Source organism: Hemitrygon akajei, chromosome 23 (genome assembly GCF_048418815.1).
Source record: "Hemitrygon akajei chromosome 23, sHemAka1.3, whole genome shotgun sequence".
Classification (NCBI taxonomy): Eukaryota; Metazoa; Chordata; class Chondrichthyes; order Myliobatiformes; family Dasyatidae; genus Hemitrygon; species Hemitrygon akajei.
Window position 1 is genome coordinate 40,157,797 of NC_133146.1, and position 13,280 is coordinate 40,171,076.

At 38.9% G+C, this 13,280-nt stretch overlaps 1 protein-coding gene across 4 annotated transcripts in view; it reads right to left on the reverse strand.

Annotated features, from left to right (window-relative positions):
* Positions 1-13,280, reverse strand: part of marchf5 (membrane-associated ring finger (C3HC4) 5) — an 85,613-nt gene that overhangs the window by 18,405 nt on the left and 53,928 nt on the right. For all 4 annotated transcript variants that reach the window (XR_012096115.1, XR_012096114.1, XM_073027486.1 and 1 more), the window contains exons 3-4: positions 3,955-4,085; positions 2,662-2,845 (exon numbers count right to left, since the gene is read on the reverse strand). Coding sequence is in view for 2 of the 4 variants with exons in the window: in XM_073027486.1 (XP_072883587.1) it covers positions 2,662-2,845; positions 3,955-4,085 (315 nt within the window). In the remaining 2 variants the exon portion in view is untranslated. The remainder of the gene's footprint in view (positions 1-2,661; positions 2,846-3,954; positions 4,086-13,280) is intronic.

Consider the following 13,280-nt stretch of genomic DNA (forward strand, 5'->3'; position numbering starts at 1 on the left):
AGCAGTGGGCCTGCTAGCACTGTCACTGTATCTGCAGTCCACTTAGTTATTTTTCTTTAAGTCTGCACATTCCACAATGTGACTAATATTTCCATGAAAGCTTTATATTTCCAAATTGCACACTTTCTAAAAAATTAGTCTATTTTTACTCAATACAGTTTGGGAGTAAAGGTAACCATTTGAAGTGAAGCTAAAACCATCATCAAGATGGCCACTGTTTTAAAGGACTCGTGCAGCATGAGCAGGTCCTGTAAAAGAGTGGCCATAAGCCACATGGGGGTTCAGATAAGTGCTTGGCTCTGCTCATCATCAGCTTTTACTTCTTTAGTGTACTGCCATTCAACCAATAGCTTAAAAGGAAAGCATATTGATCAGATTATTATACACAAGTGAAATTAATTCAACATTTAATGTACTTAAGTAAGATCCATCATTTGGCATTAATGGCTGTATGAGATTATTCCAATTTTGCACTAATTAGGCAACAAGACAAAAGGTTACTGCCAATTGCAATTCTCTACTGTGGAGTTATTAAAGAATGCATTTATTTGTAATTTTAAAAAGGCTCTTCACAAATAAAACACACACACACACACACACGTATGTATGCATATGACTGCATTTTTCAGGGTGTTCATATTCCACTAAAGACATGACAATTTTCCAACTTCCTTCGTCTCTATTGTACTGGAGGCTGCCTACCTAGCCACTACATTCCAAATATTAATAAATAAGAACTTACACGCCTTTAAAAAATGATCAAAACTTAATCCTAGGCTTGAATACACACAAAGCTATACTTCATGGAACTTTTATTAAGAGATGATTTGAAAAATAGAAAATCAGGATATTAAAAGGGAACCAAGAGGGAGCTAGAAGAAACTATATTTGTTAGTTGGCAATTCTAGGACTAATTGGGAGGTGGTCAAAAAATTAGGGACAGGCCTTTGGATAAATCTCTAACTTTTGTTAACAAGAATCTAAAACAACCTGAAGCAAAGCTAAGAGTTCAATAATGAATGAGCTAAACTAGATAATGAAATAAGGTACAGAGGCTAAATAGAATCTTACTACTTCATTTCCAGAATCCATGTTAAAAGGAAGGGGGAAAAAAAAGACTTGTATAGCTCTTGGATATCATAAAGACTTAAGAGAATAGTTAACCAGAGGACACAGCCTCAGAATAGAAGGGTGTCTTTTTAAAATGGAGATGAGGAGGATTTTCTTTAGCCAGAGTGGTGAATCTGTGGAATTCTTTGCCACAGGCAGCTGTAGAAGCCAAGTCTTCATGTATATTTAAGGCAGAGGTTGATAGATTCTTGATTGGTCAGGGCATGGATATTGGGGGGGGGGGGGGGGGGGCGGGAAGGTAGGGGATTGGAGCTGAGAGGAACAGTGGATAAGGCATGATGAAATGGCAGAGCAGACTTGATGGGCCAAATGGCCTAAGTCTGCTTCTAAGTCTATGGTCTTAACCTTTGAAGCGTACTTACTATTATTGTGAAAATAAAGTTGCAGATATGGCATTAATAGGTAATATGGAGTATCAAAGCAATAGCAGAAAATAACATGCTCCTATGCCCTTTTCAACAACACCGACAGGATGTAGATGCATATTATTTTCTGCTAGTGTTTTAAATTCCTCCAGTTTCTACATTTATTAGATGTGTCTGGAATGTCTGGATATACAAAATTAGGAATGGAACAGAAACAGAGTAGCTGATTTCCTGTGTTTATTAATCCTCCTTGTATGCTGATGCAGTGTAACAACAGTGAAAATCAAATAGCAGCCTATCAATTTTTCTTTCATACCAAATGATGCAAAGTAATTCTGTCAAATATTAAATGTATAATCTTAAGTAGTTGGATAATACTCTCTTCACTGAGAAATTTGTGGTTTGAACATTGGTAACCCAGCAGTCTTTCACCTAACCTTTGTGGATCAAATATTTACCATGTTAAATGATTCACAAGACATGGCTTCATTAGAGGCTGACTGCAGCTGAATGTTTGGGATCATATTAAGGACCTTGCATTAGGAGCACAGAGGTCCTGTGCAAGAGCAGCAGAAGTAGACCACCTCTCAAATACCCACAACTCATCCTTTCAAGCCACTCAAGCTACCTCAGAACTCGCGCAAGCTGAGTGGCTCCAAATCATCCCTTTGATCCCAAGGGCTGCCTAAGAAACACCTTGCTGACATTTCACCTTCAGTAGAAAATACTCGTAGCCATTTATTTAATGTGAACCAGAATTCTTTTATTTTACTGCTTAAAGATCAGTCACACTTTCTAACAATGAAGGCACACAATGCTACACAAAAGAATATACAGTAAATATATAAAAAAGTGTTTTTTGCACATATTCGTGAAGCACATCACAATGCACAGGAATATTGTGCATTCAGTTCAAATTGTGTTAACTTAGGAACTGGTTTTCTGGATGTAACTATCCCCACAAGAATCAGAGGAAAAAGGAATGAAAGGTTAGTGCTTATATCCATAACAAATAGGCAATATTGGAAATTTATGTTAATATTTTTAAGTAAGATTTGAAGAGAATTTTTTTAATAACTAGGAGAGATGAGTAATTTTTGATTTAGGTGGTTACAAAGCTCAATCACATTGCTTGGAAACACACTGCTAAATGCTTTTAAATTACCTGGAAATATACTATTTAAAATCTGCAACTTATTGGAGTATTTTCGCCAGAGTCTCAGAACGTAGTCTTCCCAACGAATCATCTTGCCCAAAATAAGCATAACTGGAATGGTTGGAAGTCCAATTAGGAGGAATAGTGGGTCAGCTCTCTCCATGACATCTAGGCCTTCTTTATGTCCTACAACCTGAATGTAAAAGCCCACAGCATCCATTATGACAATTTAGTTGATAATTACAAACACTGAGATTGTTGACATTGACTATGTGACAGTAATTCAAAGGTCTACAACAGTAATTCTTATTTAGATATCACTTTATATTTCACAAGTCCACTCAAAACAGTTTCAATTTTACATATAACTGTATCCACGAGAATAAAAGTAAAAGTTAAACAGCTGACAGAATGCATAAGTGATTTATTTGCTTCCGGTGCAATCTCCTCTGTATTGATGAGACCTGATGTAGATTGGGGAACCAGTTCGTCAAGTACCTTTGCTTTGTCTGCAACAAAAGGTGAGAATTTCCATTGGCCACCAATTTTAATTTGACTTCCCATTCCATTCAGACAGGTCTCTTCTACTGACATGATGAGGCGACACTCAGGTTGGAGGACCACCATCACATTTTCAGTATGGGCAGCCTCAAACCTGATGATACAAACATCAATTTCTCTAAACTAGTAATTTCACCCCATTTCTCATTTTGCTTCCCCTTTCATCCCTTTTCTCCTCACTTGCCCATCACCTCCCTCTGGTGCCTCTTTTTCTTCCCCTTTTTACATCGCCCACTTTCACTTGTCAGATTCCTTCTTCAGCTCTTTATCTCTTCCAACCATCACCTCCCAGCTTCTTACTTCATTCCCTCTTCCCCACCCACCCTCTTTCCCTTTCCCCTGGTTTTACCACTTGCCGGTTTGTACTCCTTCACTTCCCCATACCTCCTTATTCTAGTTTCTTCCCCCTAGCAATGAAGGGTCTCATCCCAAAATATTGACTGTTTATGTCCCTCCATAGATGCAGCCTGACTTGCTGAGCTCTTCCAGCATTTTATCTGTGTAACACTAACAGTGACCTTTTTCCTCAATGTTTAGAACTTAATTTGCCATACAGATGACAAAGCTGTATCTACCATGTGTATTAATACAGAATGAGATGAAACTTTTACAGACAGTAACAGTGCCCAAAGGACTTATTTACCTTAAGTTCAAACCTAATTTGCAATCAGATATCAACTACTATTGACATGCAATTAACCAAGGGGCTTTCTTAGTTACTTGCAACCGACTCCATTTTACCTGCATAACAGTCACAGCTCCGTAGGTGACTGCAGTCCAGTAGATAGAACCCACCATGATTCCAGCTGCTGCAAATGGGCATGCTTTTGAGATTAGACGGTCTGCAAGATCCAATACATAAACAACAGGACCTAAAAAAAGTTAAAAAAAAGTTTGAGAAAGTATACAAGAATATTAATTTGTATTAAACAACAATAATAAAATCTTTGATCCTAAATGATCAGAATTGATATCATGGACATGTCATGAAATTTGTTGATTGTGGCAGCAGTACAATGCAATACATAATAGAGAAAACATGAAGTAGTGAGGTACTGTTTATGGGGCAAGTGGTTAATGTCCATTCAGAAATTGGACAGCAGCAGGGAAGAAGCTGTTCCTGAATTGTGGAACCTCCACCAACTCAAAGCAGTCCTACAAGTGCCCTGTCAATACCTCCGTGGTCCTCACTACTGGTGCTACAGTCTTCAGTCTCTGCCTATATGCAGAGAGTAGAAGTATAACCAGGTGATCAGACTTTCCAAAGTATGGGTGTGGGATGGCACCATAAGCATTCTCGATGGTGGTGTAACAGTGCTCCAGTGTGTTGGCTCCTTTGATACAGAAGTAATTTGTTGGTAATAGAGATTTTTTTTCTCCAAGCTGGTCTGGTTAAAATCCATCAAAATGATAGGAAGGCATCAGGATGCCACATTTCATGCCTGTTTATTATGTTGCTGAGTTCAACTGGAGTCTGACACAGGCATGTACACCACTACCAAGATGATCGCTAAAATCTCCTATGGCAGATAAAATGGCTGGCACTTGATTGCAAAATGTTTTAGGTTGGGTAAGCACAGCAGGGACAGCACTGCAATGTTTGTGCGCGAGGAGATGATCATAAAGCATACTCCACCTCCTCTGCCTTTGAAAGGCTCAGCAGTCATATCTTGGTGGTGCATTGTGATTCTGTCATGCTGTATTGCTACATCTGGAATGGCGGGGGGGGGGGGGGGAACATGCAAGTCTCCGTAAAAATACAAAAGCTTTTAATGTCCCTCTGGTACAGCAATCTAGCTGAGATCTTCAATGTTATTTATCAGAGACTACACTTGCCAGCAAGATGGTTGGTATTGGGAGTCAGAAGTTACATTTCCATAGGTGAACTTTTAAACCTGAGCGGCATCCTCTTTTCTGCTGTCTTAAAAAGGGAAGTATGCCAGTGACCACAGCCCATTCAAATTCCATCGACTTTGAGTAGTGAGAAATTGTCTTAAAACAATGTTTCCTTTACTTCAGACATTCTGGCCAAATGAAAAGACAATGTTCTAAGTGTACTAATTTTAGCCCAACTGTTAAGGACACAGCTGCTGATAATTAATAAACATTGAATAGGCTTGTAGAAAATTTCCACTGTAATCAAAGATGATTTCCCTTGACTTGATTGGCAAAGTGTAATAATTGAAAGAGCAATGATCCAACTACAGAGGCAGGCTTGTAAACAGATTTTGTGGTTGTAATAACAGCATGACTATGAGTATTTGTCATCACTACATTGTGAGCCTGACAGTAACCTCCAGATTTCTACACAAATACTGTTTAATACGGAAACCTTGAAGCTGCTGTTTGTGAGTCAGTGTGCCTTCACTTGCTGCACTCAATACGACATCAGCCAACAGAATCAAGAAAGGTCACCAAAATAGATTTAAATTAAATTTATTTAAATTAGACCTGCTTTATTCTCTCACTTCAATTATCTCAAAATAAGGCACATGTATTTTTTTGAAAAAATATCTTTCAGCTTCTGCCCAAATCATTGTGTAAAGTTAGCAGGAGTCCAGATAAAGGTTCTCAACCACCAACTGCCTATTTCCCCTCCTTTTTTAGGCTATTTCACCTCCAAAAGCCAATTGCAAGAGAGTACATTCCACAACCCCAATAACAGAAAGCTATTTCAGAACAGGCATATCATCAACCAAAATTCTTTTCCCTTCCCAATATGGTACAGTGCCTGACTAGAGATTCAACTGGGAACTACTTCTGTATCTGGAAAGATTGAGTGCACAAGGACAGTCTTCTGCAACAGGGTCTATCCCTGATAGTACACAAATAAAGAGATGGGCCAGAAGCAGTCCTTTAAACAGGTGGTTCCTGGGGTCCATGCTGAGGATCAAGGCTCAAGAGTCGAATTGGAAGTCAGGAAATTAAGGCCCGTGGCCAGAGCCCTGAATTAACGAATCACTGTGAGTCTGCTGGAGAAGCCCGATAGTCTATGGGCCCAAGTTCAAGTCCACTAAAGGCTGGAGGCCAAAAAATGACTGCCTGCGTATGTGCGGGTGGGAGGGAGGAACATGGCTTGTTTTGCTGCTTGTTGTGTTCTGTGTTGATTTGCCAAGCAGTGTGGGCATGCTAGATTGGTGCCAGGATGCATGGTGACACTTGCAGGCTAACCCCAGCACACCCTCAGGTCAGAATCAGAATCAGGTTTTATTACCACTGGCATGTGACGTGAAATTTGTTAACTTAGCAGCAGCAGTTCAATGAGATACATAATCTAGCAGAGAGAGAAAAAATAATAAATAAAATTAAACATAAATAAACAAGTAAATCAATTACATATATTGAATAGATATTAAAAATGCATAAAAACAGAAATCCTGTCTATTAAAAAAAGTGAGGTGGTGTCCAAAGCTTCAATGAACATTTAGGAATCGGATGGCAGAGGGGAAGAAGCTGTTCCTGAATCGCTGATTGTGTGCCTTCAGGCTTCTGTATCCCCTACCTGATGGTAACAGTGAGAAAAGGGCATGCCTTGGGTGCTGGAGGTCCTTAATGGACGCTGCTTTTCTGAGACACCGCTCCCTGAAAATTTTCTGAGTACTTTGTAGGCTAGTGCCCAAGATGGAGCTGACTAGACTTACAACCCTCTGCAGCTTCTTTCGTTCCTGTGCAGTAGCCCCTCTATACCAGACAGTGATGCAGCCTGTCCGAATGCTCTCCAGGGTGCAACTATAGAAGTTTTTGAGTGCATTTGTTGTCATGCCAAATCTCTTCAAGCTCCTAATAAAATATAGCTGCTGCTTTGCCTTCTTTAGGACCAGGTTAGATCCTCAGAGATCTTGACACCCAGGAACTTGAAGCTGCTCACTCTCTCCACTATGAGGATTGGTATGTGTTCCTTCGTCTTACCCTTCCTGAAGTCCACAATCAGCTCTTTTGTCTTACTGACGTTGAGTGCCAGGTTGCTGCTGTGGCACCATTCCACTAGTTGGCATATCTCACTCCTGTACGCCCTCTCGTTACCACCTGAGATTCTACCAACAATGGTTGTATAGTCAACAAATTTGTAGATGGTATTTGAGCTATGCCTAGCCACACAGTCATGTGTATACAGAGAGTAGAGCAGTGGGCTAAGCACACACCCCTGAGGTGTGCCAGTGTTGATCGTCAGAGAGCAGGATAAGTTATCACCAATCCACACAGACTGCGGTCTTCTGGTTAGGAAGTCGAGGATCCGTTGTTAACACAAACAACGCATTTCACTGTATGTTTCAATGTACATGTGATAAATAAACTTGAGTTTTGAACATATCATTGACTGTACAAATTTGCTAGTTCTGTTCCGCCCCCCCCCATAAAATAATAAAAAACATTTTATAAAATAATACCTCATTTTCAAAATTTTTTTACTGAGATACAGCGTGGAATAAGCCCTTTGAGCTATGCCACCCCGCAATCTCCCAATTTAATCTAAGCCTAACCACAGGACAATTTACAATGACCAATTGCCCTATTAACTGTTAGGTCTTTGGTCTGTGGGAGAAAACAGGAGCACCCAGAGGAAACCCATTAGGTCCTGGGGAGAACGTACAAACTCCTTACAGGCAATGGCAGGGATAGAACCTGGGTCGCCTGTACTGTAAAGCATTGTGCTAACTACTTCAGTACCGTGTCAGAAACTGGTGCTGAGACCACTTCTGTTTGTCATGCAACAAGGGGGACTTATTAGCTGGCTCTCTGGTTGGAGTAGAAGTCAGTGAAGGTGGTTGTGAAAGGATACAAAGGGGTATAAATCAACTGGGAAGTTGGGTGGAGTAGTGGCAGATGGAATTTAATCCAGACAAGTCAGACATATATTTTAGGATGTCAAATACTAAAAGGACAAATGCGATAAATGCCACTTTGTATGCTTGCCATCAAAGATCAAGGTCATGAATATAACAGGATGTCATGTTGCAGCCTGACCAATATTTTGTACAGTTGCACTTGCTGTGACGTATACAGCATCATGACATATGGCAGAGATAATAAACCTGATTCTGATAGTTCTAGTCATCACACTACAGCAGGGCTTCTTAACCTGGCTTAATGGCATTGGTCCATGGCACAAAAAAGGTTGGGAACCCCTGCACTGCAGGAAGGAGGTGGTAGCATTTCAAAAAGAGAGTACAGAAGAGATTCATCAGCATGTTGCTTAGAATAGAGGTCTTTACTGAAAAGCAGATATCAGATAGTCTGGATTTGTTCTCACTGGGACGTAGAAAGCTGATGGTGAAATTATGAGGGCACAGATGATCAGAGTTACTTTCCTTAGGTAGGACAGGAAGCTGGAGGGTGCAGGTTTAACAGAAGGGAGAAATTTACAGACACACACAGCACACAGAGGGTAGTGGTTACATGGTAAAACTGCTAGAGGAAGAGGTACAAGCAGAAACAACTACATTTAAAGGGCATTTGAATAGACACTTGGATAAGAAAGGAGGGACATGGACCTCAAGATGGGCCAAAGGGCCCATTTCTGTGCTGTGCAACTACTTCATTTCAGTACACTCAAAGAAAACAAATTGATGAGATCCACAAAAGGAATTAACTTCCCAGATAACTAAAAAGAGCATTGAAATAGCTCTAAATGTAAAAAGGCTAAAGCTTCACAAAATTAGAGACTGGGTGGAGTTTGAAGGGATCTAGGTGATCTTATGCAATGGTCACTGAAATCCAACACGCAAGTGCACCAAGAGAATAGGAAGGTAAGTACTGTAGTTTGTTGGCCTTCAATATTCCCCTGCAACACAGATTCACTGGTCTGGTTCAGGGATTGTGGGGTTCCTACATCAAGAAAGGTTGAATAAATGAGGCCTGTAGTCTCTTGAGTTTATAAGAATGAGAACAGATTACCATTACTGTAAAACTCACAAATTCTCAGAAGGATCAACAGGCTAGGATGTATCCCTGGCTAAGTAGTGCAGAGTCTGAAAATGTGACTCCAAACAAGTAGGCAATGATAGACTACACCAAGGAGTTATGTAGTACATGAACTTCTGAATTCCTCTAGCTGGAGATCTGTGAAAGCTCAGTTGTTGAACTCAAAACAGAGATTAATGAATTTTTAAGTAATTAGGGATTCAAAGGATAACGGGAATAGTGTAGAAAAACAGCAAAGGATACAATGATCTTGATCAACAGCCGAAGGGACAGATGGCTTATACTTTGTTCCTATTTCTTGTTCTTTAAAAAAAACCATGTTTTTGCAGAATGATAGAGTATCAGCCTGAAACATTGACTCTTATTTGCCTGCCACAGACACTGCATGACCTGCTGAGATCCCCCCCCAGCATTTAGTGAATTTGTACTATTTGTTGACAAATGTTGTCTACAAAAAACATGTGTGTTTACTATTTTGTTATGTTGAGCATTCAGGGCTAAATTTGAAACTTGTGAAGCTGCCTAATCGAGGTAAAGAACTACATTACATTAGAACTAAAAAGCGACTGGCAAAGTAAATAATATTATTCATGCATTAGGAAAAACAATTTCTCAGCAGAATAATACTCAATACATTGGAGAAATTCTGTAACTTCTGTACAGAGGAAAGAAGTTCTTCCCCAGCCAAGCTTCAGACCATGTTCCTTACCTAGGTTTCAGTAAATGCTTCTATCAACATCATGCAAGTTCAGTCATTTGTATTAACTAAATATTACAACAAAAGAAAATATGCAAGAGGTTATATGTAAGAATTGGAGAATCAGGTATTAACTTTTAAGACAAAGGAGCAACTAAACTCAATGAATTAAATAATCGCGTGCCCAATTGACTGAAATGTGCCAAAGTGATAAAAACTATTACAGATTCATGCACTGCAGGTCTTCTCGAGCAAGATGCACGCATATTTTTGAAAGCGCCATTTGTTATTTAAGGAGAAGGCAACCAGGATAGACAGTAAATGGAAATTTTCCCATATGGATTTCATTCTAAAAATAAAAATGAAAATACAGCTGGGCAAGTACTCAAGTTTGGACAAAACCTTAAAAGCAAAGCAGCAACATAGAAGTTCACAACTTTTGCTAACAGCTGATTGAAACACCCAAGCTCAATCTTGGTAACCTGACCTTCGCTTTCAATGCCAAGGACATTTAATAGCACTGAAATCATTTGCCTAATTTTTGTGTGTATATTCAGATAAAAAAATACATTTTGTGGAACAATCAAAAGGTGAGGAAGAAAAATCTATTTTGCTTAAGACAGGCATATGGCACCAGATTTAAGAGCACTAACAAGTTATGCAACAGAAGTGCCAACACTGAGCTTTTGATCTCAGTAGAGCCTTTTGGAGTCAGCTGCTATTTTCCACATAGGGAAAAATATCAGAAGGCAAGTCAAACCATCTACTGGCAAATGGTTAGGACCTGACTGGCTAGCTATCTTCTGAGTATGGAATGATAAACACCATGTCAGCTGAAAGTTCACAGAATGTTGGATTAAAATAAACATGCTATACTAAAGATTCATTCCCTAAGCAATGATTACACAGGCAGAAGTAATAACACATTGAAAACACAACTGATCATATAAGTGCGTGTCTCAAAAAATCAAGGAACATTAACAGCTCAATGGCACTTAAACTTGTTAAGGTCACATTTCCTGCATTTGTTGTTTCAGTAGAAGTTAATTATTTTTAAAACCAAATAAATAAAGAACGACGGGTCAGCTCACAGTCATTGCTTCTGGACATTCAGTACACTAATATTCATTTACTTAGGAAAATATGGTCATGTCATAAATTTGGTTGGTATTTCGCAGGCGAGTTAAGAGCAAGTGGGGAAGAGAAAAACAAAAAGCTACAAAGAAACACAAATTTGGTTGTTATTTCTCAGGCAAGTTAAGAGCAAGTGGGGAAGAGAAAACAAAAAGTTACAAAGAAACATGAAATTAAAAAGCTGACAGTTCTTGTTCCATTGGATGTTACACTGACTTTCCAGCACATCCAAGTCACATGTGCATTTGAACTTTAAGGAGCTAAAAATAACCTTGCTCCATACAAAAAGGGTATTTTGAAATTACATGCAGTGTTAATGATTTAGCTCAGGCCAGCAGGGGTCAGAAAGAGCAGCAGAAGCTAATATTGAATATTTTCTGCTTTTATAGCATAAATGCTAAAAACAGCAAATTTGTAAATACATTCTGACCATTAAGTTCTCATTAGAAACATAATGTGCAGAGAAAAGATAGAATCACATTTATGGCACCTTAAAACAGAACTGTACAAGTTTTTTTTCAGAAGTTGCAAGTATAAAATATATTTGAATACATATATTCTTAAAACATATATATATGTTTTAAGAGTATGGGTATTAATTTTCTGTATAGATATTTTTGTACAAACAGCTTATTGCAGGTAGATGGATTTTGGAAATAGACATTGTGTATAGGAATCCAACCTATTTTATCTTGATATATGTTGCTTCATTATACCATCGAAGTGACTCTACCTACCTGGAATCCATCCAATTTGTTGCCTTTTCTTTAACAAGAATAAAAATTCCTGACATACATTTCCTTTGATCAACCTGAACTGGTGTCCCATGCTCCATTTTAATGGTATGTCTGAGATTTATGCGATCAATGTCACTTAATACTTTACACAGGTCTATGAAAGTTCCTTTTCAGTTAATTACTTACAAAGATGAAAGGACAATTTTCCCCAAGCATTTTCATAAAAAAATTTGCAAGTACTAACAGTGATGTGGTAGCATGCTGATCGCCTCGACTGTGAAAATACCGTTAGGTTAAATTAAATCGTTGCTGTTAAGGCTCCTGCCATTAACTGTATACTTTCCCCTTATATTTGACATCTCAAAATGCAGTACCTCACGTTTGGGAATGCACCTTTTGGGAATCTGATGTTAAGCAGGTAGTAACATAGTTAGCTTATGTCTATTAAAGCTCAAAGTACAAAGTACATACAGTTGGCCCTCCTTATCTGCGAAGGATTGGTTCCGGGACCCCTCTTGGATACCAAAATTCGCGGATGCTCAAATCCCTTATTCAACCTGTCTCAATGCGCTGGTTCTTAGGACCCTGCGGAACCCCAGACCTTATTTAACCTGTCTCATTGCGGTGGACATTAGGACCTGGCGCCAGAGTTCTAAATGCACAGTGTTTCTGTTCATGAAAATAAAGTGGAAATAATAAAGTGATTAGAAAGAGGTGAAACACCATCGGACGTCAGTCAATGATCGGAACAATTTTAAAGGATAAAGTGAGAAAGGCTCTGCCCCAATGAAAGCTACAATTATTACTAAGCAACGCAGTGGTTTAATTATTAGGTTTTGGGGTTTTGAGTTTTTGATCTTCCACATCAACCCGGCATGGATGGAGAGCGCACTCAAAAGTGGTCTGTCCCTGGCTCACACTCGGGAATGGTTCCCAAGCCTGGCGCAGAAACATATGTTCTTAAGTGTTTTAAATGCATAGAAAGGTAAAATATATACCATATACTAAGACAAACGTCTGACTAACTGACGCTTAATAATACTGGATGTACCTGTTCCGACTTACTTAGTAAGAGAACTTCTGATTTTTTTCAATCCCGATCCACGATAACCCACGCACATCCTCCCATATACTTTAAATCATCTCTGGATTACATATAATACCTAATACAATGTAAATGCTATGTAAAATGGTTGTTATACTGCATTGTTTAGGGAAGAATGACAAGAAAAAAAAGTTTGTACATGCTCGAACAACAAGTGCTAGAAGAGCACTTCAGGGTTTTTGCGATTCGCGGTTGGTTGAATTCGCGGATAAGGAGAGCCGACTGTATATGTTATTAGATGCAACCATAAGATTCATTTCCTTGCAGGCATACACAGTAAATAGAGGAAATACAATAGTATCTATGAAAGAATGCACCCCACAGGACAGACAAACAACTAATGTGGAAAAGGCAATAAATTGTACAAATACAAAAGATAATAATCAAAAACAAACAATAAACATTTCAAAGTACATGAATGAAGAGCCCTTAAAAGTGAGTCCATAGGTTGTGGGAACAGTTCAGTGATGGA